The sequence below is a fragment of the Ovis aries genome, chromosome 8 (genome assembly GCF_016772045.2).
Source record: "Ovis aries strain OAR_USU_Benz2616 breed Rambouillet chromosome 8, ARS-UI_Ramb_v3.0, whole genome shotgun sequence".
In the NCBI taxonomy this organism is placed as follows: Eukaryota; Metazoa; Chordata; class Mammalia; order Artiodactyla; family Bovidae; genus Ovis; species Ovis aries.
In genome coordinates, this window is record NC_056061.1 from 13,309,597 (window position 1) to 13,334,872 (window position 25,276).

The 25,276-nt window shown below is 42.1% G+C and overlaps 1 protein-coding gene and 1 non-coding gene across 5 annotated transcripts in view; both read right to left on the minus strand.

Moving 5' to 3' along the window:
* TPD52L1 (TPD52 like 1) overlaps positions 1-6,837 on the minus strand; it is a 94,412-nt gene extending 87,575 nt beyond the window's left edge. For all 4 annotated transcript variants that reach the window (XM_012182483.4, XM_027972330.2, XM_027972329.2 and 1 more), the window contains exon 1: positions 6,698-6,837. In XM_012182483.4, the coding sequence (XP_012037873.1) occupies positions 6,698-6,716 (19 nt within the window). In that variant the 5' untranslated portion in view covers positions 6,717-6,837. The remainder of the gene's footprint in view (positions 1-6,697) is intronic.
* A 1,386-nt stretch (positions 6,838-8,223) lies between these two features.
* TRNAG-UCC (transfer RNA glycine (anticodon UCC)) lies at positions 8,224-8,298 on the minus strand. The gene has a single exon. It is a non-coding gene; the product is annotated as a tRNA-Gly (tRNA).
* Between the last annotated feature and the right edge of the window lie 16,978 nt (positions 8,299-25,276).

Consider the following 25,276-nt stretch of genomic DNA (forward strand, 5'->3'; position numbering starts at 1 on the left):
ATCCGTGGCTGGGGAAGATCCCCTGGAGAAGGAAATGGCAACCCACCCCAGTATTCTTGCCTGGGAAATCTCATGCCCAGAGGAGCATGGCAGGCTATGGTCCATGGTGTCACAAAGAGTCGGACATGACTAAGCCACACAGCACACACATTGGCTGGTAAATTAGAGGAAGTAAGCAAGTCTGCTCAGTCTCAGTTCCATAGTATAAAAATGCAGATTTAGTTCAGAGGTTGTATTGTGAAGAATACATGAGACAACATATTAACACCAAGCACCAAATCTTATGATTAACCAGAAAAATGGACTCATATACTTCTAAGTTTTTTGAAGCAACTTCTCAAATTCTGCCTGCCAAAAAGTATTAAGAAAACAAGGCATATATTAGGGAATGCAATTCAAAATAGCTTCTAGTGTGCTGAGCTGGATGAATCACAAGCTGGAATCAAGACTGCTGTGAGAAATGTCAACAACACCAGCTATACAGATGATAGCAACTCTAATGGCAGAAAGCGAACAGGAAATAAACAGCCTCTTAATGAGGGTGAAAGAGGAGAGTGAAAAAGCTGACACTAACATCATGGTTTCCAGTCCCAACACTTCATGGCAAATAGATGGGGAAAAAGTGGAAACAGTGACAGATTTTATCTTCCTGGGCTCCAAAATCGCTGCAGACAGTGACTGCAGCCATGAAATTAAAAGAAATTTGCTCCTTGGAAGGAAAGCTATGACAAACCTAGACAGCATGTTAAAAAGCACTTTGCTGATAAAAGTCCATATAGTCAAAGCTATGGTTTTCTCAGCAGTCATGTATGGATATGAGAGTTAGACCATAAAAACCATAAAGCTAGACCACAAAGAAGGCTGAGCAGTAAAGAGTTGATGCTTTTGAACTGTGGTGCTGGAGAGAACTCTTGAGAGTCCCTTGGACTGCAAAGAGATCAAACCAGTCAATCCTGAAGGAAATCAATCCTGAATATTCATTGGAAGGACTGATGCTGAAGCTGAAGCTCCAATACTTTGGTCACCTGATATGAAGAGTCAACTCCTTGGAAAAGACCCTCATGCTAGAAAAGACTGAAGGCAAAAGAAGAGGGGGGTGGCAGAGGATGAGATGGTTAGATAGCATCACCATCTCAATGGACACAAATTTGAGCCAACTCCTAGAGACAGTGGAGGACAGAGGAACCTGGCATGCTGCAGTCCATGGGGTCACAAAGAGCTGGACACAACTTAGCAACTGAACAACAACGACAACAAAATAATATCTATGATTCATGTGACTCCATTTTATAAAAAATTTAATTGCAACAACAGTACATGCTGCTGTTTAATCGTTAAGTTGTGTCTGATTCTTTTGTGACCCAATGGACCTGTAGGCTGCCAGGCTCCTCTGTCCATGGGATTTCCCAGCAAGAATACTGGAGCACCATTTCCAGTACTGGGTTGCCATTTCCTTCTCCAGGGTATCTTTCCAGTCCAGGGATCAAGCTTGTGTCTCCTACACTGGCAGGTGGATTCTCTACCACTGAGCCATCAGGGAAGCCTAACAGTATATGATTTGTTACAAATGATTGACTTTATCTTATATGTACATCACTACCTACTTTAAGATTTTTATTTAGAGGGAAAGTAAAACAGTAGAAAGTAGCTTTGAAGACAGTAAGAATACGCTTCATAATATTTTTAAAAGTCATAAATCAAAAGGTATAATACCTAGCTTCCATAGATTGAGGTTTATGATTGTACCGCCTGAAATGTGGAAAACAGATTTCTTTTTCTTTGGGTAATCGGATCCCTACAATATAAGAGACTTAACCTCTTGCTCTTTGAGAGAGAAGGGATTATTTTACTGTTTTGTCAAAAAACAATAATATGCTTTGCTTACAAAGCAAGAATTTGTTTGCATGGAATATTAATAAAAAGGATACAACTGTATTTATTTTTTCTAGAGCTCATTCTTTGCTTTATTTTTGGTTCTTATCTGTTTGTTTTCTTTCATCTAACTTACATTATCTTCCTGTGTTTCATTTCTCTGCATAAAGTGCCCTGACTTCTTCCTGGAACAAGACAGGTCCAAACAAATGTCCTGTGAGCAAAGAGGAACGTAAGATAAACATGACATTTCACTTTAACGGAATCTGCAAACAGGCTTAATCTGACATTTATTACTTTAAATCATTCATGGACTTCTGAGAATCCTCCTGAATAGAATGTCTGAATATAAAAGATAGTAACTATAATTGGCTGAATATTGGCCCCCAAATATATCAGGTCCTGGTCCCTGGGGCCTATAAATATCACCTTTTATGGGAAAAGAATCTTGGGATGGGAAGATTATCTTAGACTCTCCAGGTGAGCTCCAAATGAAATATCACAAATATTCTTAGAGGGAGATCTGACAGAAGAGAAGGCAACAGGACCACAAGGGCAGAGGCTGAAGAGACGTGGCCAGTGGTTGGAGGAGGCAAGGAAAAAGCATTTCTGAGAGCATCCAGAAAGATCGAAGCCTTGCTGACATCCTAACCTGCTCCAGCAGTGGTAATTTTGGACTTCAAGCCTCCAGAACTGTGCGAGAATACATTTCTGTTGTTTTAAGCCACTATATTTGTAGTAATTTGTTATTGAAGGAAAGTTACATGGCTCAAAATAACCTGGAGTTAAAACTCCCCTCCAGGTCCTCCCCACCATTCTATGTAAAACAAAGAAGGAAAAAAAAAGGACATTAAGGTTGATTGTGCCCAGCTCCCAGCCAGTCCAGCCTCTGGCCAATATCCAGAATTCCTTGCCCCAGCCGTTTAAGACAGAACTACTCTGAACAACCTTGGAGAAGAACAGGCCCCCTTAAGACAGTAGCTTTCCACATATATGCCTATATATACTTACTCTTTTCTTGGGTTAGTGCAGCAGCTCACTAATCTGACTGCTGCCCCTTCTCGCCCCATTAAAGGTGATCTGTTTCTATAAAGTGCTAGTCTCATTCTTCTTCCAAACCTCCCCTTCTCTAACTCCCTTACCCTACAGTTACAGCAATCATAGGCCACTAATACAATTATTAATCTGAATACATACAAGTATTAAGTGAAATTTTTCCTTGTAACATTCAAGACATTGGGAAAGACAAAAAGTTAATTTCTAGAGTAATGAAATGTGAAAGGTGGTTCCAAAAGATCAGGAATCTTCTTTAAAGGACTGCCAAATATTTCAGGAAAATGCTACATTCCAAAATAAACTCTCTGTCTAACATATCAACTTTATTAAAGCAAAATTCTCTAGTACCAGGAAAACAACTGGCAATAGCAGCCTCTTCTGGGCCTCTCATGGCACACAGTTCCCTAGCCTCTCCTCCTGGAATTGTTCCTAACCCCACTTCTGTGTTTTTCCTTCTGCCAACTTCCCAGAATGTCTTCTTGTTCTGTTGCAAGTAATCTGTTCTACAAAGTCAAAGAACCTAACAGCAGCATTTCACTTCTAAGACCCACTACTGCATTTATGGAGATTTGTGTGCAAACGAAGTCCATAGCATCTGTACTGTAAAGTGTGTGCTGAGACGCTTCAGTCCTGTCCGACTCTTTGCAACCCCAGGGACTGGAAGCCCCCAGGCTCCTCTGTCCATGGGATTCTCCAGGCAAGAATACTGGAGAGGGTTCCCACGCCCTCCTCCAGGAAGAGGTACTATAAAGTACCTGAGGATATCTCAATAGCACTGACCACTTAACTTCATTCATGTTTGCTTTTCTCTAGATCAAGGGGCAGAAAGAGAAGCCATCCCCATTCTGCTGCTAAGTCACTTCAGTCGTGTCCGACTCTGTGTGACCCCATAGATGGCAGCCCACCAGGCTCCCCCATCCCTGGGATTCTCCAGGCAAGAACATTGGAGTGGGTTGCCATTTCCTTCTCCACTCTAGATAACTCTAAAATAAACAGTGCTGAGGTTAGAAGCTTGCCTTTAGGAAACTACAGGACTCTCTTAGAATCTAAGAGGCAATTATTTAGCCAGAGAAATGTACCAAATAGAAAGAAGATCTCTTTAATAAAACCATAAACATTTTGTGAAACATTTCATTTTTAAAGAACTTAATATGTCTGCTGACCAAAAAAAAAAAAAAAGTCTGAAAATGGAGAACTTAATGGGGAAGATGAGAATTTAAGGGGCAAATATCACCCACCAGATTGTAAAACTATAAAGTTGAAAGTCATCCTTCACAGCCAACCCAAGTTACCATTTTTTTCTTCCCAAGTATTTCTCAACTCTATTCACTTTTGCCCCCCTGGCTGACCATCACCCTAACAGTCTTCCTGGGAGGGCTTCACATGAAGGGGGAAAGAGGCAGAGGGGGCCAAAGAGAGGACGAGCAGGTAGGGACTTCAGTTTTGGTTCTCTCCTGAAAGTGGTAGGCTTTCCGTGGGGAATAGGCCTTTACAGCATCCACTCTGCAATATTATATACTTGTTGTAATAAGGAATTAACATATCTGGCTTGTTTCCTTTCTGGAGAATGGGAAGGACCACACTACCTCGCTCATGGAACTGCTGTGAAGCCGTGAGTCAACCCATGTAAAGCACAAAGAGGAGAAGCAGGGACACAGTGAGCCAACTCTGCTGGTTTGACTATCACCTGCTGGGCTGGGAGCTTTCTTCAGGCTCTCACTGGCGACCCACTCCAGTATTCTTGCCTGGGAAAACCCATGGACGGAGGAGCCTGGTAGGCTACAGTCCATGGGGTTGCAGAGAGGTGGACACGACTGAGCAACTTCACTACCTTACTAGGGTGGGAGCTTCCTTCAGGCTCTCACTACCCTGGGGTCCTCTTCTTATCATTTAGATGGTTGCAATTTTTCTGTTTAGTTATCAAGTAACTCTCAAGTTAATATCCGTCTCTTTCTCTACTACAAATTTCACAGAGCAGGGATCCAGGCCATGTTTGTTCCTCGTAGCACAGTGCTCGGCAAAGGAAAGCACTGGAGTGTTTGTAAAGTAAATCTCACAAGTAAAGCAAACCGGGAACACCAGTGGGTCCAATCTGATGAATGTTTCCTACCTGCTGTAGTTTTTCTCTCCAACCTCACTGAATAACAGATTCACTTGGGAAGCTTTCAAATATACCCATGCCCAGGCCCCAGAGATTCCAGTTTGCTGGATCCGGAATGGGCCAGGGCCTGTATTTAAAACTGCAAATAATTCTCATTGTCAAACCAGGTTGGAAAGCTCCAGCTGTCCCTACCTGCTTCAGTTTAGGAGTGGAGGCCTCCAACCTGATCTCAACTTTTGAATTAGACTAAGCAGCTCCCCAGGAGCTTCCCAGGAGGCACAGTGGTAAAGAATCTGCCAGCCAGTGCAGGAGACACAAGACATGAAGGTTTGATCCCTGAGTTGGGAAATTTCCCCTGGAAGAGGGCATGGCAACCCACTCCAGTATCTTGCCTGGAAAATTCCATGGACAGTGGAGCCTGGTAGGCTACAGTTCATGGGGTTGCAAAGGGTCCAACACGACTCAGCACACAGCACACATACAAAAATTCCCCAGCCTTGGTTGAATTCTCCTCTCCTATTTAGATAGATAGTGGAGGAAAAATACTGGAAGCAGCAGCTTTATGGACAAGATCTTGGCTGATAGAAAGAATGAGGATAGTTCGTACTGTTCAGACCATTGTAAGCCTGGCAGCCAAACCTGTTGGGTGACTCCAGACCCAGCATCTGCCAAGTCGCTCTCATGTAGGACACAAGCCCCTAAAAGGGGAACACATAGGGTCATGAAACTCTTCGTTTTTTAATTTTTTTAAACGGGGCTCTTATTTGATTTAAAAGCCTACATAGAATTTCCCGTGAAAGAAAGGTGGTGATGATTGTTCTAAAGCCTGAAAAAGGCTGAACACCGAATTCATTCCTTCTCGGCATTGCTCCCAAGAGAGACTCTATAGAGTCAGACTTCCCACCAGTCTCCCGCTCCACATTCGTCCACCTCTGCTTCTTTACACATACCATTTACTTCCATTCTGGCACGATTCCATCGGGATTCCCTAGCCCTTCCCTGCTGGCGACCTCAAGACACCAGGCTGCCCTCGGTGAAGCCCTCTCGGGCTCGAAGGCCCCGCGCGCCAAGGGAGGCAGAGGTCGCCCCCCGACCGAAGGAAACCGGGACGCTCGCGTCGAGCTGCGAAAATCAGCGGGCGGGTAACGCACTCCCCGGCCTCGGAAGGCAGGTGCCCGCGCTGCAAACCCCTCGGGTGTCCGGGAGACCAAGGGTCTCCGCGGAGCCAGCACCTCGGCGCGCGCTGCGCTCAGCTCGGGATTCGGGAGGTGCAGGACGCGAGCCCACCGTGTACGGCAGGAGTCGTCGCGGCCTCTCCCCACTCCCCGCGAGGAGAAGCGGACGAAAGGCGTTCTCCGGACCCTGCCCAACAGGTCCTGCGGGCGCCCGCGGGGTGTGGGAAGCGCGAGCGCGACTGGCTGGGAAAGAAGTCGAGCAATCCCGGGGCGCGTTTCCTGTCGAGGGTCCTCTCCACTGGTCCCCAGCCCACAGCACATCCTGAGTCTGGGGGAGCAGGAATTGTCCCGCAGGCGCGGGGAGGAGTAGAGTGGTGGACACGCGGGGTGAGGTCACCCATCCGCTCGGCCGGGGAGCAAAGTTAGGTGATGAGGAGAAAGGGCCTTTGGGAGCCCTAGGGCCTGACCCTCGGGGCGATCGGCGACCACTCACCTCGAGCCTGCGCCTCCATAGTGGCCGACTTCGGATTGAGAGTGGCGGGGACGCCCGGCGCCTGGCGGAGAAGCAGCGGCGGTGCCGGATCTCGGAACGCAGCTGGCCGCGTCCTCTCCCCGCACGCGTGCAGCGAGCGCGGCGTGGAGCGGGTGGGGGCCGCGGGGCGGCCTCCGCTGCCCGCTCCCAGTTACCTCCGCCCCTTCCAGTCTACCTGGCCCAGACCTCGCGGGGCTGCAGCCCACCGCTGGGCGCCACCTGCCGGCCGATTCGGGCATCCGGCCGGGGGCGCGCTCTCCGGGCTCAGGGAGCCTGCTCCGCCCAGCGATGTCTGAAGCCGGCTTGAGGTCCGCGCTGCCTTCAATTTTCTCTCTTTTTTTTTTTTTTTTTGTAAATACATTTATTGATACCCACTTTCTATATAGTTCATTGAAATAATCCACAAACATAAAAGCATTTTTTTCTTTTGGATATCACCGAGGTCCAATCAACCGAGGTCTCAATCGTCAGAATCGTCTGCCGGTTCACAGACTTGAATATTGAGAAATTATTAAACAGTGGCCCTTACACACTCAAGTGGTCCGGTGGCTCTGGACTTTATGCCAACGGAGCATGTGGGCTAAAATTACGTGTACGTTTAAATCAAGGAAAAGGGTATCAATCATCAACAAAAAGAAATGATTAGGAATCAATATCCTAGGCGAAGAAAGTACCACTGTTGACGCTTGGTGTCAGAATACCGGAGATGAAAGGGTGTTTGTGTGTGTGTTTATGGGACAGTTTCTTGTGAATGCCGTTGCCGACCGATGGCAAGATCCATGGGCTTGCAAGCACAGGGGCCCAATGCCCTGAAGAGGGGAAGGAAGGGAGCTTTACAATAAGCGATCCTTGCTTCTGGTAAATACAGTGGTAGGTTCCTCTGAACTCTGGACTCAATATTTTTTGTCAACTTATTAGTATATAACTTTGTTTGATGTGTGTTTCTGTTTCATTTAATACATACTGTTCACTCACCAATATTGAACACTCCCAGCCCACAGCACTATTAAGCTTATTTAACTTAGGAAACTTGAACAGAACTTCTGAAGCTTATTCAATATGTGCATTTCTCCCTAAGGCACAGACAGCCTTCAGGCACTTAGGATACCCCTTGGCTCTTCAGCACTAGGCTTGGTGCCTGCGAGCATGCGTGCTAAGTCCCTTCAGTTGTGTCAGACTCTTTGCGACCCTGTGGACCTTAGCTCGTTAGGCTCCTCTGTCCATGGGATTCTCCAGGCAAGAATACTGCAGTGGGTTGCCATGCGCTTCTCCAGGGGATCTTCCCAACCCAGGGAAGATCTCTTAGTCTCCTGCATTGGCAGGTGGGTTCTTACCACTAGCGCCACCTGCTGCTGCTAAATCAATTCAGTCGTGTCCGACTCTGTGCGACCCCATAGACGGCAGCCCACCAGGCTCCCCCATCCCTGGGATTCTCCAGGCAAGAACACTGGCGTGGGTTGCCATTTAAGCCCCAAAGATCAGCCTGCTGCGTTGGCTGGGGATTGAACCCAGGTCTACTGCTTGGAAGGCAGCTATGTTCACCACTATACCACCAACTAGGCGAGGAGGCCTTTTTCAACAGAAGAACTAGCCTTCATGGTAGCCTTCACTGTACTCTGTGAGAAGGGCACTTGTGTACCATCTGAGAGTTGAAAGAAGAAGGTGGAGGCTAGCTTTTTGATTCCCTTGCTAGGAGGCATACACCAGTCCTCCCAACTTTTTCGGGGCTCTGCCCTTGTCCAGGAGGGACCACGAAAGCGCTGTATTGATTCTGGTGTCACACATTTTTGTAGGGAGGCAAATTCACAGATACAGAATCTGCCAATAAAAAGCATCAGCTGTATAATTTGTCTAATCTGAAGCCCATGGGCTGTACCTATAGGTTGATGAGCAGTCATATTTTTGAGACAAAAGACTAGAAATTTACATTTCTGTTCCTAGCCTGACCTGACCTGGCCATGTGACCAGAAAGCATGGCAGGGACTAAGAAATACCAGCTCCTGCCGCACCTCCTCAGATCTTTAGCTGTCTCGGTAACTTTTCCTCCTATCTATACCATCTTCATCTGCAAAATACAGTACAGTTACTTACTTTTCGTCTTGAATGATTTGCTGTATTGCTCAGTTGGTTTCATTTTTTGTCCTCTCTTAGATGGTAAAGTCTATCAGGGTCCCGTGTGGGTCTCTCATATTGAAAGTGATAAAGTGTTAGTCACTCAATCGTGGCCAACTCTTTGTGACTCCATGGACTGTAGCCTGCCAGGCTCCTCTGTCAGTGGAATTTTCTAGGCAAGTGGGTTGCCATTTCCTTCTCCAGGGAATCTCCCTGACCCAGGGATGGAACCTAGGTCTCCTGCATTGCCAATGTGGGTCTTTATATTGAGCCTCTCGTTGCCTGCCAAAGAGCCTTATACAGATTCATAGCTATAAAATGATTTATTGAGTAAACAACTAACTAGTAGTTTCTATAGTTACTTTCAGAATATAGCCTAATAAACATTAAGAGAGACATATTGTTGCTTGAAAGAGGAACACTCATAATTGCCTGGAACGTGTATAAACATATCAGTGTTTCTTGTTATACTGAAGAGGTCCCTGATTTGTAATCACAGCCATTAAAATGGCTCTATAGAACGCCAAGCATGGCTTTTAAATGGTTTCTGGTGATAGCGAACAAGGATGCACCAAAGGATGAATCAGAATCGGTGATTAAATCACTTTTTAGAGCCTATTTCATTGTTCCGGTCCTCTCTACCCTGGAGATTAAACAACAGGTTAGAGTTGACTCCTAGCAGTTAAAAGGAGCTAAAAACAGTTAATGACTTTCCACCTTGAGTCATCTAAACTTCTTCTAAGCTCTGACTCATTTTTCTGATTTACAAAATGTTAAGGTCTGCCCTCTTGATGTCTTCTATCACTGTTCATAATAAGGAAATATTGATATTGATTCAGAAACAGCTACTGAAGATCTTCTATGTGCCAAGGATTGTGCTAGATACTGAAGAGACAGGAAGAGGCATGACCCTTTTTACCCAGGTTGTTCATGGACTCATGAGAAGGCAGATGCTCTATAAAGCAGTGCAGTATGATAAAAATATAACAGAATATAAATGTAATATAAAGCAGTGCAGAGTTAAGCCAAGTACGCAGCTGGGCAAATAAGGGAGCTCTCCTAACTCAGATGGGGGAGGAGACAAAGGAAGGTTTCTTTGCGGATGCTTGCCTCAGCTGAGTCTTGAAGGATGGAGGAATTAACCAGGTTAATTGTTTAGTCAAAGGAGATTGTGTTTACATCCTCCTTTTTCTTGGCACTTAGGATGGTGAATTTCCTTCACTTCTTTAAAGCTAAGGAAAACAGCCATCTTCACCCTTGTGTTCTTTGTCTCTGTAGATAATCCACCTGGAAAACAATGGGTGTGTGTTTGGTTAAGTTAATGAAAACCTGTTCACTCCTCCACAATTGACCTTTCTTCAGAGGGAGAGTTGCAGTGGGAATCTTACCTGGACAAAGGGATGGTATACCAACAGTCTTGCCTAAATAAGTTCCTGGGTCACTTAAAACTCCCCAGAGCACACTCAGACCCGGGCTGAGGGAGCCCTTGGGAGGTGGGCAGAACAGAGAAATTTGAGGTACAAACAGGAAAGGACAGATAAGTTATGCCACTCTGACCGTGATCCTTACTAATACACTGAAGAACATGCTTTTTTAAAAAATTAATTTATTTATTTTAGTTGGAAGCTAATTACTTTAGAATATTGTGGTGGTTTTGCCATACATTGACATGAATCAGCCACGGGTGTACATGTGTCCCCCATCCTGAACCTCCCTCTGACCTCCCTCCCCACCCATCCCTCTGGGTTGTCCCAGTGCACCGGCTTTGAGTGGCCTGTCTCATGCATCAAACTTGGACTGGTCATCTGTTTCACATATGGTAATATACATGTTTCAATGCTATTCTCTCAAATCATCCTACCCTTACCTTCTCCCGCAGAGTCCAAAAGTCTGTTCTTTACATCTGTGTCTCTTTTGCTGTCTTGCATATAGGGTCATTGTTACAGGCTCAGAGGGTAAAGTCTCTGCCAGCAATGCGGGAGATCCGGATTCAACCCCTGGGTCAGGAAGATCCCCTGAAGAAGGAAATGGCAACCCACTCCAGTACTCTTGCCTGGAAGATTCCATGGACTGAGGAGCCTGGTAGGCTATAGTCCACGGGGTTGAAAAGAGTCAGACACGACTGAGTGACCTCACTTTACCATCTTTCTAAACTCCATATATATGCATTAATATACTGTGTTGGTGACTTTCTTTCTGACTTACTTCACTCTGTATAATAGGCTCCAATTTCACCCAACTCATTAGAACTGACTCAAATATATTCATTTTAATGGCTGAGTAATATTCCATTGTGTATATGTACCACAACTTTCTTATCCATTCTTCTGCCAGTGGACATCTAGGTTGATTCCATGTCCTGGCTATTGTAAACAGTGCTGTGATGAACATTGGGGTATATGTGTCTCTTTCACTTCTGGTTTCCTCAGTGTGTATGCCCGGCAGTGGGATTGCTGGGTCGTATGGCAGTTCTATTTCCAAATTTTTAAGGAATCGCTACACTGTTCTCCATAGTGGCTGTACTAGATTGCATTCCCACCAGCAGTGTAAGAGGGTTCCCTTTTGCTCCACACCCTCCCCAACATTTGTTGTTTGTAGACTTTTGGATAGCAGCCATTCTGAGCAGCACGAAATGGTACCTCATTGTGGTTTTGATTTGCATTTCTCTGATAATGAGTGATGTCGAGCATCTTTTCCAGTGTTTATTAGCCATCTGTATGTCTTTGGAGAAATGTCTGTTGAATTCTTTGGCCTATATTTGATTGGGTCATTTGGAACATGCTTTTGATGCCTTTTGATGAAATTACTAGCTATGTAACTGGAGGGGGCTTCCCCAATGGTTCTGCGGTAAAGAATCCACCTGCAACGCAGAAGATGCGGGTTCAGTCCTTGGGTCAGGAAGATCCCCTGGAGGAGGGCATGGCAACCCACTCCAGGATCTTTGCCTGGAGAATGCCATGGGCAGAGGAGCCTGGCGGGCTTAGTCCAGGGTGTCGCAAAGAGTCTGACACGACTGAAGTGAACTGGAGGCAAGTTTCTGTGCCTCTCCGCGCCTGAGTTTCGGTATTTTGTGGCGTTTTGTGGCAGGATGTTCTCTACAGTATTAATTAATGTGTTCTTTCCCTCCTATCTTCTGGGGCCAGAGCAGTGTTTCCCAGCCCACTGGTGCACCCTCACAACACAGGGAAGGGGCTTTTCAACATTTCTAACCACCTGGCTCCCACTCTGCAGACGTTTAGATTTGAAAGCTCCCTAGATAATATTGAAAGCTTTCTAGGTAATATTGATATGCTTCCAAGATTGAGAATGACTGTTTTAGAAACTGTCCACAGTATCTGAAGATGAATATATTAATATGTATATATATACACACATACATATGGACATATATTCACTATAATTATTACTAATAATTATCATTGTAAGAGTGTAAAATCAAGCACAGATACCTAAAATATGGTAAAGTCACTATTTCAACCTAAGTCTATCTGATGCTAAAGCCTGTGCTTGAAACTAAAATTTAAAATACTTAAAGGATATGAAAATTTGAGCGTTCAGGTTAAAAAGTCACCACCTGGGTAAACAGAGTATAATGAAAAAGAAATGTGAGCAGACAAAGCAAAAAATTTTCTGTCCCTCCTTCCAGGGGAGTCGGGGAAGGAAGAGAAGTTTGAAGGAGAGCTTAGGTCTGCTTGTGCCTCTTACCCTGTCCTTCCCTCCTCCCAGCAGAGCAAGGAAGACTTGGCCCTGACTATCCCCTGGGAAACTCTAATGTCCAAGTCGTTGTGAGAAATGTTAGGATAAAATGGGTATCACCTTGAATTTCCCATCCTTCCAAGTGGTGCAGGAAAATATCAGTGAATTCCCTTGTACTCCATATGAGATGTGTTTATCCCTCAAAAACTCCTCAATAAATTGATCACTATATAAAATCCTTTACAAAAAACCTAGTGTACAGATTTTGCTTTTTCTAAGTTCCTCCAAAATTTCTAAATGTTTTCTCTGGGTCATAAATTATACATAGATGTTCAAAGAATTTAGAGGATAAAGGTGCTTTTTTCCTACTGAAAAGAGGCATATTATTTAATTGTACCCTGAGGATTAGTATACACAAATACTAAAACTTACTCCTTTAGACTTTAAAGCTTTAAAATGTAGAATCATTTTAAAATAGCAATCTCTAAAATACATTTAAAATGTATTAATTTTCTAAGGTCTTCTTAACCTCAACACTGTTGCCATTTTTAAAGTCTTTAATTGAATTTGTTTCAGTATCGCTTCTGTTTTATGTTTTGGTTTTTTGGTCACGAGGCATGTAGGATCTTAGCTCCCTGGCCAGGGATCGAACCTGCAGCCCCCCGCAATGGAAGGCAGAGTCTTAACCAGTGAACTGCCAGGGAAGGGCCTGTTGCCATTTTTCACTTGCTAATCCTTCCTTGTGCCGTAGGATGGGTAGGAGCTTCCCTGACCTTTGTTCACTAGACACTAGTAGCAGCTCTTCAGTTTGAGCAATCAAAAATGTCTCCCTGTTGTCAAATGTCTTCTGGCAGGCCAAGCTGCCCCCAGCTAAGAGCCATGACTTTATTTCTTGAAGGTCATTATGAATAGAAATGCTTACCCTGGGTGGGTAAGGAGGCCCCCACAGTACAGGGAGGCTTCCCAGGTGGCGCTGGTGGTTAAGAGCCTGCCTGCCAGTGCAGGAGATGGAGGAGACATGGGTTCAATCCCTGGGGCAGGAGGATCCATGGAGGAGGGCACAGCAACCCACTCCAGTGTTCCTGCCTGGAGAATCCCATGGACAGAAGAGCTTGGCAGGCTATAGTACATAGGGTTGCAAAGAGTTGGACATGACTAAATCAACTTAGCACACACCATATAGGGAGGGCCTTTGGGCCTAGCAAGAAGGGGTTCTTGCCCTTCATTTCCACACATAGCCGCTCTGGAACTTTCCTGTCGTCTTCTTCCCTTCTCATCAGTCATTCCTTATCTGCTGCCTGAACAGACACCGTGGTCCTAAAAAGGACTAAGAGGGGCTTTACCTGGTTCCTAAGGAGAGAGGGTAAGAGGAGGCAGAACGATCCCTGTGGCTTTTCTCTGTATGTCTGCACGAGGAAAGTGCTAGAAGTCCATGCTCTTCCTTGAGGTCGAATGGGTCCATATCAGTTCTGCCCAGGTACACACTTGACGTTCCAGTGACAGCATTCTTAGCCCAACCTCTTTTCCTGGGAGACGTATAACAAAGAGGATGGGGAAAGCATTACTTATATGGGCCTTCAGGTTGGAACGTGCCCATCAGGCACAAAGAATCTGAGACTCTGGCAAGAAAGAAGCCTAGTCCTGCACCAGTCATTTGAGACATAGCATCGGGCTTCCTTGATAGCTCAGCTGGTAAAGAATGCTGAAGACCTAGGTTCGATCCCTGGGTTGGGAAGATCCCCCGGAGAAGGGAAAGGCTACCCACCCCAGTATTCTGGCGTGGAGAATTCCATGGACTGTATAGTCCATGGGGTCACAGTCAGACATGACTGAGCGACTTTCACTCTCACTTTCTTTCATTTGGTTTTCTTTTTTCTTTTCTTTTTTTTTTTTTTTTTTGGTTTTCTTAGATTTCAAAGGAGAAGGCAATGGCACCCCACTCTAGTACTCTTGCTTGGAAAACCCCATGGACGAAGGAGACTGGTAGGCTGCAGTCCATGAGGTCACTAAGAGTTGGACACGACTGAGCGACTTCACTTTCACTTTTCACTTTCATGCATTGGAGAAGGAAATGGCAACCCACTCCAGTGTTCTTGCCTGGAGAATCCCAGGGATGGGGGAGCCTGGTAGGAGGCTGTCTATGGGGTTGCACAGAGTTGGACACGACTGAAGCGACTTAGCAGCAGCTGTAGCAGCAGACTTCAAAACCTGTAGTTTGCCAAAGTCGGCTATTTCCAGGCTGTTTGTATCTTCTTGTTTTTTGGGTTTTGGGGGTAGTTTTTTCTCTGCTTAGTGTTTTGTTTTGTTGAAACATTTTATTTTGCATTGGAGTGTAGTCAATTAACAATGTTGTGATGGTTTCAGGTGAACAGCGAAGGGACTCGGCCATACATAGACATGCATCCATTCTCCTCCAAACTCTCCTCCCATCCAAGCTGTCTCATAACACTGAGCAGAGTTCCATGTGTTATACAGCAGGTCCTTGTTGGTTGTGTGTTTCTGTTTAGTGTTTGTTGTGTTTCCAAAAATGTTCAACTCTTTCAGTACTAAGGAAAGAGAGAAAGGGAGGGTGTTGTCAACTAGAGCTAGGCCAGCACAGGACAGGGCCAGGTGATGAAAGCATGGAAGCTCCAAAAGAGGCACAGAAGGACGGGATGAAAAGACAAGGTCTCCACTACACAGTCAGCTCTCTGATTATTTATGTTTTTCCCTCATTCCTTAGAGGATTTCTGATTTGTTTATTGAAAAGCACGATTTCATTACAAAAGGCTCCAGAACGGCTTGTTGCTGGTGAGATGGCTCTTGTGGTTAGTGTCTGTGCATCCAGTGGCTGTCTTTGTCAGGGTTTGACCTCTAGATAAATGGATATCACCATACCATTCTTGTAAAACAAAAGCAGAAAGGCAGGCATGGGCCATGCTTTTTCGAACACAATGTACACTTCATTGTTTGTAAATGACATTGAAAAATTAGAGAAAGGTTAAGTAAAACGACACAGAGATTATTGATAGGGTCCTGAGGGATAGTTTTACAGGAGCCAGGAGGCTCATTTATTTGGTTTAGCAGAAATCCAGATGATATCTTATTATTATTTTTTATTGAAGGATAATTGTTTTACAGAATTTTTTTGTTTTCTGTCAAACCTCAACATGAATCAGCCATAGGTATGCATACATCCCCTCCCTTTTGAACTTCCCTCCTGTCTCCCTCCCGACCCCACCCCTCTAGGTTGATACAGAGCCCCTGTTTGAGTTTCCTGAGCCACACAGCAAAATCTTAATGACAGTCCACATCTGTTGTCTACGGCCATAGGATAGATCACAGACAACACTGCAAAATGGCAAAGGATTGTTTCATGACCACGATCGCTCTTTTCTAAACTTCAAAGTGATTTTGGCACCTTGAAATCATCTAAACTGGATCCTAAGTAAATGTTGTAGACAAAACAAATTGATCATGAAAACTGCAGTAGGTCGATAAGAACATGTCAGCGTAACCTTTGTTACATTGCAGATGCGTATGTGCTTAGTCACGTCTGACTCTTTGCAAGTCTATGGACTGTAGTCCACCAGGCTGCTGTGTCCATGGAATTTTCCAAGAATACTGGATTGAGTTGCAATTTCCTCCTCCAAGGGATCTTCCTGACCCAGAGATCGAACAAGTATCTCCTGAGTCTCTTGCACTGCAGGCAGATTCTTTACCACTTGAGCCACAGGGGAAGCCCCTCTGTTATACTAGTTTATGTCAAATTCAAGGACCTGGCCTGGTAGGTACGCTTGTCTTAGTTAAGACTCAATCAAATTAGCTTTGCTAGGGATGTGAATGAGTGAGTAGAATTAACTTGTGATTTTGCAAACTATAACATGGAAGAAAGCAATTTAAAATTGATTTAAAGTACTGTATATAGCCCAGTATATTTTATATATACTGTGTAGTGCCAACATATTTGTGGAAGAAGAAAAAATAAACCCCAAAGTAATTAAGAACTATTTTGGAATTGAAAAAGTCTTAGAAGTACTATAAACTTCAATTGTTCAAATATTCTATTAATTTAATATTGCAGTATTTAACAATTTGAATGAAAATGAACATATATGAAAATTGTTCAGGCAAAAACATTTTCATGAGCTGTCTCTGAGTTCTTGTTTTTTGTAGTAAGTCTTCTTCATGAATGAAGAGAAATCTGTTTCTCCGGAGAACTTTCCTATTGATGAAGCAAATAGTACAGGAAAAATTCACAAGTCAAATATATCCCATGTAATATTAAGTCAAAATTAACTTAGGAAGGATTTACATTTTACATTTACAAAATTCAAGCAAATACATTTTATGTTAAAAATCTTTAAATTTTCTTTTGTTGTTCATATATACAGATTTGTCCTAAGTTCATTTCAAACCTTTAAAAAAATTACTGTGAAAACCTGTAAAATGGTTTTATCAAGACTAAACAATATGTATGAGGTTTAATTTCTGTAATATCTATTCCATCCCATTGATCGGTGTATCTATCCTTAGGACAATACTGCAGAATCTTAATTTACAGTATTTTATACTAAATTGCAAATCTGCTCAGGAACAACTTCTAGCTTGTATTTCTTCAAATGTGTCTTGGCCATACATAGCTCTTTATTCTTTCACATTCATTTTAGAATTAGCAAGACAAATTCTATAAAAACTGATACTACAATTTTGATCAAAATATCATAGAATCTATAGATAAATTTAAAGAAATTTGAATCTCCCATCCATGACCATAGTAACCAACTCCATTAATTTATGTCTTTCAATATCTTTCAATTAAGCTTTCAGTTCAGTTCAGTCACTCAGTCGTGTCCAACTCTTTGTGACCCCATGGACTGCAGCACGCCAAGCTTCCTTGTCCATCACCAACTCCTGGAGCTTAATCAAACTCATGTCCATCAAGTTGGTGATGCCATCCAACCATCTCATCCTCTGTCCTCCCCTTCTCCTCCCACTATCAGTCTTTCCCAGCATCAGGGTCTTTTCCAGTGAGTCGGTTCTTTGCATCAGGTGGCCAAAGAATTGGAGTTTCAGCCTCATCATCAGTCCTTCCAGTGAATATTCAGGACTGGTATCCTTCAGAATGGACTGCTTGGATCTCCTTGCAGTCCAAGGGACGCTCAAGAGTCTTCTCCAACACCACAGTTCAAAAGCATCAATTCTTCAGTGCTCAGCTTTCTTTATAGTCCAACTCTCACATCCATACATGACCACTGGAAAAACCATAGCTTTGACTAGACGGACTTTTGTTGGCAAAATAATGTCTATGCTTTTTAATATGCTTTCTAGGTTGGTCATGGCTTTTCTTCCAAGGAGCAAGTGTCTTTTAAATTTCATGGCTGCAGTCACCATCTGTGATTTTGGAGCTCAAGAAAATAAAGTCTCTCACTGTTTCTACTGTTTCCCCATCTAATTGCCACGAAGTGATGGGACTGGATGCCATGATCTTTGTTTTCTGAATGTTGAGATTTAAATCAACATTTTCACTCTCCTCTTTTACTTTCATCAAGAGGCTCTTTAGTTCCTCGATTTCTGCCCTAAGGGTGGTGTCATCTGCATATCTGAGGTTACTGATATTTCTCCTGGCAATCTTGATTCCAGCTTGTGCTTCATCCAACCTGGCATTTCACATGAGGTACTCTGTATATAAGTTAAATAAGCAGGGTGACAATATACAGCCTTGATGTACTCCTTTTCCTATTTGGAACCAGTCTGTTGTTCCATGTTCAGTTCTAACTGTTCCTTCCTCACCTGCATACAAATTTCTCAAGAGGCAGGTCAGGTGGTCTGATATTCCCATCTCTTTAAGAATTTTCTGTAGTTTATTGTGATCCACACAGTCAAAGGCTTTGGCATAGTCAATAAAGCAGAAATAGATGTTTTTCTGGAACTCTCGTCCTTTTTCAATGATCCAGCAGACGTTGGCAATTTGATCTCTGCTTCCTCTGCCTTTTCTAAATCCAGCTTGAACTTCTGGAAGTTGATGGTTCACTTACTGTTGAAGTTTGGCTTGGAGAATTTTGAGCATTACTTTGCTAGCTTGTGAGATGAGTGCAATTGTGCTTGAACATTCTTTGGCATTGCCTTTCCTCAGGATTGGAATGAAAACCAACCTTTTCATTAAACTTTATCATATTCTTAATAAAGGCTTTGAACTTTGTTACATTTATTCCTAGGTTCCTTGTATTTTTTGTTGAGTCTAAACTTTATGAAGACTGTTCTTCCATTTGGCTTCCTATTTTTTGTAGTTAGAAGACCTTTTTTTTTTTAAAAAAAAATTTCTCTCTGAATGGAAATAAGAATCTGCATATGCTTCCAAGGTAGCTTACTTCCCCAGACATCTCATAATTCACTCCTGTCCTTATATCTCCCCGACTCTTTTTTAGCCCTTTCTCTTCATTTAAAAAGTGTATTTAACATTTTTAATAGTTTAAGGATATTTATATTTTTTATTGTGCAATGGTATTAGGATCTCTGGTCTATCATATGAGAATTAGAGATTTGAGGGTTTTAGTTGCCAAATACAAATTTAATAATGCAAGGTTTTCTCATTCCTAGTTTTCCTTATTTTCTGATCTTTGAGGAAGTAATGACTACATGTATAAGTATTATCCTATTCATCTAGGATGAGCTTATAAATGGGCAGAGTGGACAGGCAACCACTTAGAGTATTTCGTGCTGCGCTGTATGCTAAGTCACTTCAGTTGTGTCTGACTCTTTGCGACCCCATGGACTATAGCCCTCCAGGCTCCTCTGTCCATGGGATTCTCCAGGCAAGAATACTGGAGTGGGTTGCCATTCCCTTCTCCAGGGGAGCTTCCCAACCCAGGGATCGAATCCCCATCTCTGATATCTCCTGCATTGTCAGGCAGATTCTTCACCACATCAATACAGCTCTTTGCCAAAAATTACTCCTAACTCTTGATGATCAACATTCTCCCACAAGGCAATTTTCCAGATAACTTAAGAGGCAGTTATTAAAAAGCAAACATGTTCTTACAAATGCTTAATATCACTAATTTATGATCATATGTATATATGCGGATACCTTAAAAGAGAATTAGGATCCCGTGCTTCATGTTTTGTTTGGGACAAGTGAGGACATCCTTGAAGGCATGATCCAGCTGGAATCTCGAGAAAATGGAAGTTAGGAAGCTTGGTCAGCAAGACCAGCCACGTTGAAATGGGGGATTAATTCTGGGAATTAGTTATAGATAAGGTTGGATAAATTAGTGGAACCCAAGGAGAATCCGGAGTACCAAATGGTTCATACTATCAGGCTCTTGTTTTAATTTTCATTTTGAAAAATAAAACCCAAAGTAATAGTATTAAATTAATATTAACAATGTAATTTTAGACTGTTCCACAACAATAAAATAATTGTTCACATATGCATAAAATCTCTTTGGAGAGAGGCATTATCTTCATCCATCTTTCAGACAAAGAAACTGGCTTAGGTCAGACAGCTAAGAACTGTGGAGCGGGACTATGAACCTAGATTAAATTCCTCAGCTTGTGTTCTTAACATAGACTCCAGACTGTCTCCTAGTTTCTAATTTTCTTTCCCTCTGTTCCTTGGAACAGTTAAAAATATCACAACCACAATTCATTCTATAATAGTATTAGGGAATAGTCAGTGAACATATAAATTAAAAACAAAATTTAATTGATTAAATTCACCTGAAATAAATGTCACATAATATCAATGGAAGAATTTGAAAAGAAGAAAAAATTATGTTCACTTTCTTTTAAAAATATTGACTTACCTCTATATCAGGATGCTTCATTTTCTGCATATCCAATGGTGTCTGTTACCCAATCACCTATCTTTTTCAGAAGAGAAAGAAAAGGGCTGTTGTATTCATGAGCTGGGTCAACAGTTTAAAACATTCACTAGAAAAATGAACAAAATTAACACAATCTGACAAGCTGCAGGAACTCTCACACAATGTGATATTTCAAACCAGTTCGATAAGGAAAATGAGTAATTATTCCCCATAACTGTCAAATGAGTAGAGCAACTGTTCTAAATGCTGGTTAATACAATCAGTTTGAGAGCAAACAGGATCCATCAACCTGCTTGAATAATTTAATATCCTCTGGAAAAGATTTTCCTCCCTTTTTTTTCCTCTTAAATATTCAAGGAGTTTTGCTTTCTACCTTAAGAGATTTTTTTTTTTTTATTCCACCTCTTTCTATCTCCAACTCACTTTTGCCAAAACACTACCAATCACTACATACATATACTCACACACAGTCTGGCTTTGATAACTCATAATGATAGTAAGAGCCACAACTGATTTGTATTTCGTAAGCTAAAGTATTCCACCTCCATCTGTCATTTTCCACAAAGCACCAAGAAAACTTTAAAGTACACAAAATAATTATTCAAATAAAAAGGAAATAATTTTTTATAATTTGTTACTGTTTAGCCTCTAGTATACCCTTTATTCCACCATCATGATTATTTTCTATTACTCAGATATATTTACTGTTGTACTCATTTCTTGGCATGGAATATTTTTCTGACATTCTAAGAAGCCTCTTCTGTCCTTTCTCTTTATCTCTTAGGTTTTGTCATTCCTTCCAATAAGCTCCATTACTTTATTTAATTAGTGTCTTTTTCTTTTCAGGCATAAATTACTCCTTTCAAATTTGTACTGTCTTAAAATTATTTTTCACTATTATAGTTTAAATCATGACATATGTAGTGACTGTGTTATGTTTTCTACATGTACTACGGGTGATTCAGAGCTTCCCTGGTGGCTCAGACTGGACAGAGCCCACCTGCAATGCGGGAGACCTGGGTTCTATCCCTGGATTGGGAAGTTCTGGAGGAGGGCATGGCAACCCACTCCAGTATTCTTGTCTGGAGAGTCCCCATGGACAGAGGAGCCTGGCGGGCTACAGTCCATGGGGTCTCAAAGAGTCAGACAGGACTGAGAGACTAAGCATAGCACAGGGGTGATTCAGCCATAATCTAACACATTTGGCAGCCTCTAGTTTTTTTTTCTCCCAAGGTAGCCATCATACTGTTACCGATGATTTTTCTGAAATACAGATCTAATCATTTTATTACTGTCTTTATAAAAAAGAACTCTCCATAATCCCAGGGCGTTCCTTACTTTTCTCACAAGACATTTCAAAAACTAAACCACTCCAAAGATCAAACACGGTTACGAAATCTGCATATTACCGTTTTAATTTCCCCTTAAAGTTTTACAGTGCTTTTGCAACCTCTGCAATAAAAAAAATATTGTGTAATTTGGTTTAACTCAGCTTTTTGCAAACTTGACACCACACGCACGCACCCGCGCGCGCGCACACACACACACAAACACACGCATTTTCTTTTTGAGAGATGGTGAGAAGTATTTACTAAAATTTCATGGAACTCAATTCTTGGGAAAATAATGACTCTACAGGAAAGGAGTCCGTTTTCCCCAGGACACAGGAGGCCGACCCTGATGTGGCCACGCCCGCCTCTCACGTGGACCTCAGGTCCAGCCGCTGGCAGTTTCTGCCATGAGGCAAGTGCTTCCACAGCCCTCTGCATTTACAGGTACTTTAATCTCTGTTCAGAAAAATCCGTGTCCTCTTGTCCATCAAACTAACGTCTCATGATTCTTTAAGATTCATTGTTTTAAAAACTTGCTTAAAAATTGAAAGCTCTCCTAACCATGCATATAATGAAATCTATTGACATAAAATGAGGTTTCTCAAGTGTTGTATGAGGTATAATTCTGGTTGGTACCCAAATTACAATGTTCTATGTTAATAGTTATGTATTTCAGTTCAGTCGCTCAGTGCTGTCCGACTCTTTGCGACCCCATGAATCACAGCACGCCAGGCCTCCCTGTCCATCACCAACTCCCGGAGCTCACTCAGATTCACGTCCATCGAGTCTGTGATGCCATCCAGCCATCTCATCCTCTGTCGTCCCCTTCTTCTGCCCCCAGTCCCTCCCAGCATCAGAGTCTTTTCCAACTCTTCGCATGAGGTGGCCAAAGTACTGGAGTTTCAGCTTTAGCATCATTCCTTCCAAAGAAATCCCAGGGCTGATCTCCTTCAGAATGGACTGGTTGGATCTCCTTGCAGTCCAAGGGACTCTCAAGAGTCTTCTCCAACACAGTTCAAAAGCATCAATTCTTCGGTGCTCAGCCTTCTTCACAGTCCAACTCTCACATCCATACACAGATGTTAAAAACATAGTGCTTTAATATTTATCATAACGATAGAAAATTGGTTTAGGAAATATGTCGATTTTCCCTTAAGAAATAAGTTAAATTAAAATATTAAATAAGTAACAGGTCTTTTGGATTGACAAAATCATATGTAAATAATAGTTTGAGGAAATAACCGATCTAAGCGTAACTCTACCAACTGATTCAAAATTGCAGTGCCCAGTATGAACACCAGAGGGCTCCAAATTATAAGCTTTATAAAACAAGCATGTAAAAGAACTTGGTTCAGTGGCAATAAATCGAATAATAACAGGTATCATTTCTTGATTATCTACTTCATATTGAGAATTTTTTTCTAGGCAATTACATGTGTAAACTATTTTATTTCTCACAATATCCCTTGAAATGAGCTATTATCTCCGTTTTATAGATGAAATTATTTCTGAAAATAACAATGTTTTATTTTGATTTGATCTTTTGAATTTAACATTGTTCCATGCATTGCGCTGATGCTTTGATATAGATCATCTTAGTCATAATTTTCAAGAGCTCTGAGAGTTAGGTTATATTGCATCTCTTGTTTATAGATGAAGAAACTGAGGCTTAGAGAGATTAATTAATTTGCCCAATATTATATGGTTAGGCAATTCTTGGTGAGGTAAGTCTGTCTGAAACTAAAGCCTCTGATTTCATGAAGTCACAAGTTTCTCAAGCATTTCACAATGCATCTTTCTCTTCATGTCCATTAAATACATAGCATTTAGCATTTTCATTTCACCTCTCCTATAAGCAGTGTGGTATTAGGTTTAAGTGTTAAAAGCAATCATCATGTAAGCTATAAAAAAAGTTGATATAAGTGTTGGACACTTACTACAATGTTCTTATGTTTATCAGAAAAATAAAGCAAGGGAAGGAGCAACTTAAGTAAATTCACCTTTGATACTAAATTCAGTTGACGATGCAATGAAGTGACGTGACAAGGTAAGAATAATTTAATTTAACTAGTCTAAAGTCATTGTTAGCTACATGACTCTGGGTCATTTTGGAAAGGCAAAGATTAAATATCTTTGTATCAGGACCAACAGAGCTATATATTAAAAAAGAGTGAAAAAAAAAAAAGTGAGAGACCAAAGAGAGATTCCAGGGTAATCACTTTCATTATTATGACTTTAATAACCACATCTTGGTTCAGCTAATACTTATGCTGCTAACAGCATTTCACCAGCAGCTGAAATGCTGAACACTCAACAGAATGTTTCCTACAAGAAGCTTCTATTTCAAGTTTATTCTAAAGTGGAAACATCATGAAAGAAATTTAAATTGTGAAATTTTAAATGTAGTAATAGTCTTACATTAGGATATTTACCAATAAGTAGCCTGGGATAAATGTAAATAGAATTTACATTTGGTTCCTGACAGAAAAGATAACCACAGAACTGAAGCACTGGCTTTTGCAGTATTTTTCTCCTTTTGTATGTTCTGGCCCTTTGAACTAATATTTTTCTGTGGCAAGCTTTGCTACCTTTGGTAACCAGATTGTCCTCTAAACTGGTTGAAACTTGTGGATCCAAAGTTATAAGTAAGATCTTTCAAACTGCAAGAAGTTATAAGCAATACGATGAATTCGGTGATTTGAATTTAGGCCCCAAATGGCTATTTTAATGTTAAAACATGCTTTAAAAAAAAAAAAATCAGGAACTTTGAAGGAATTGGAGGGCTACTTGTACCATGCGTCTAGTCCTTGAATGTCTGAGAAATTTCACGTGTATACCAGTCAGGCCGTAACAGATTGGCATATGGCTACTATCTCAGCTGGGCTCTTTTCTTCCCCACTTAATCTGTGTTTAGGGAGGTGGTGCATTAATATTTTACTGATGCTTTCAAGTTTATTCCTTCATACAAAGGCTCCTCTGATAGTTTCTATTTTGAAATCAAAATAGTACTACTTTTAAATTTATTTTTATTATTTTACCAAAATTGTTTAACTTACAACTTACAACTAAGAGAAACCTTTGTCATGGGTGTCTGTGTATATGCAGGCACATGCGCACACGCACACATCACACAGACAGTGGTGGCACGCTGTCAGGCAGCTCTCCGCCCCACTCCCACTAGAGAAACAAACAAACATGCTCTGATGTGTAAAGCCTGCCGGTTTCTGTAGTGCAAAACACTCACATCTTTGCTGATTTGAAACTCCTACCTTGATATTACCGAACGTAGAGTCTGGAAGAGAACACAATTGATTCTCGAAATCCGATGGACGCCAGAGTCAGGACGCGCACACGTGCGCGTGTGTGTGTTGTGTATCAGAGGCTAATGGGATTAGCCTAACAGATTGTCTCGGTTCTCCTCTTTGTTGGTTTGTTCATCCCTAGAACGCCGCGTTGTTAGCCCTTATGCTCTCACGTCTCAGCCCATCCTTTGTCTTCAGCTGCACGAGGCAGTCAGTTGCTGGCAAGGGCAATCTGACAGCGCCTTCCTCCCGTTTCCGTCTTGGGAGTTCTCTGCTTCTGCTTCATTGGAT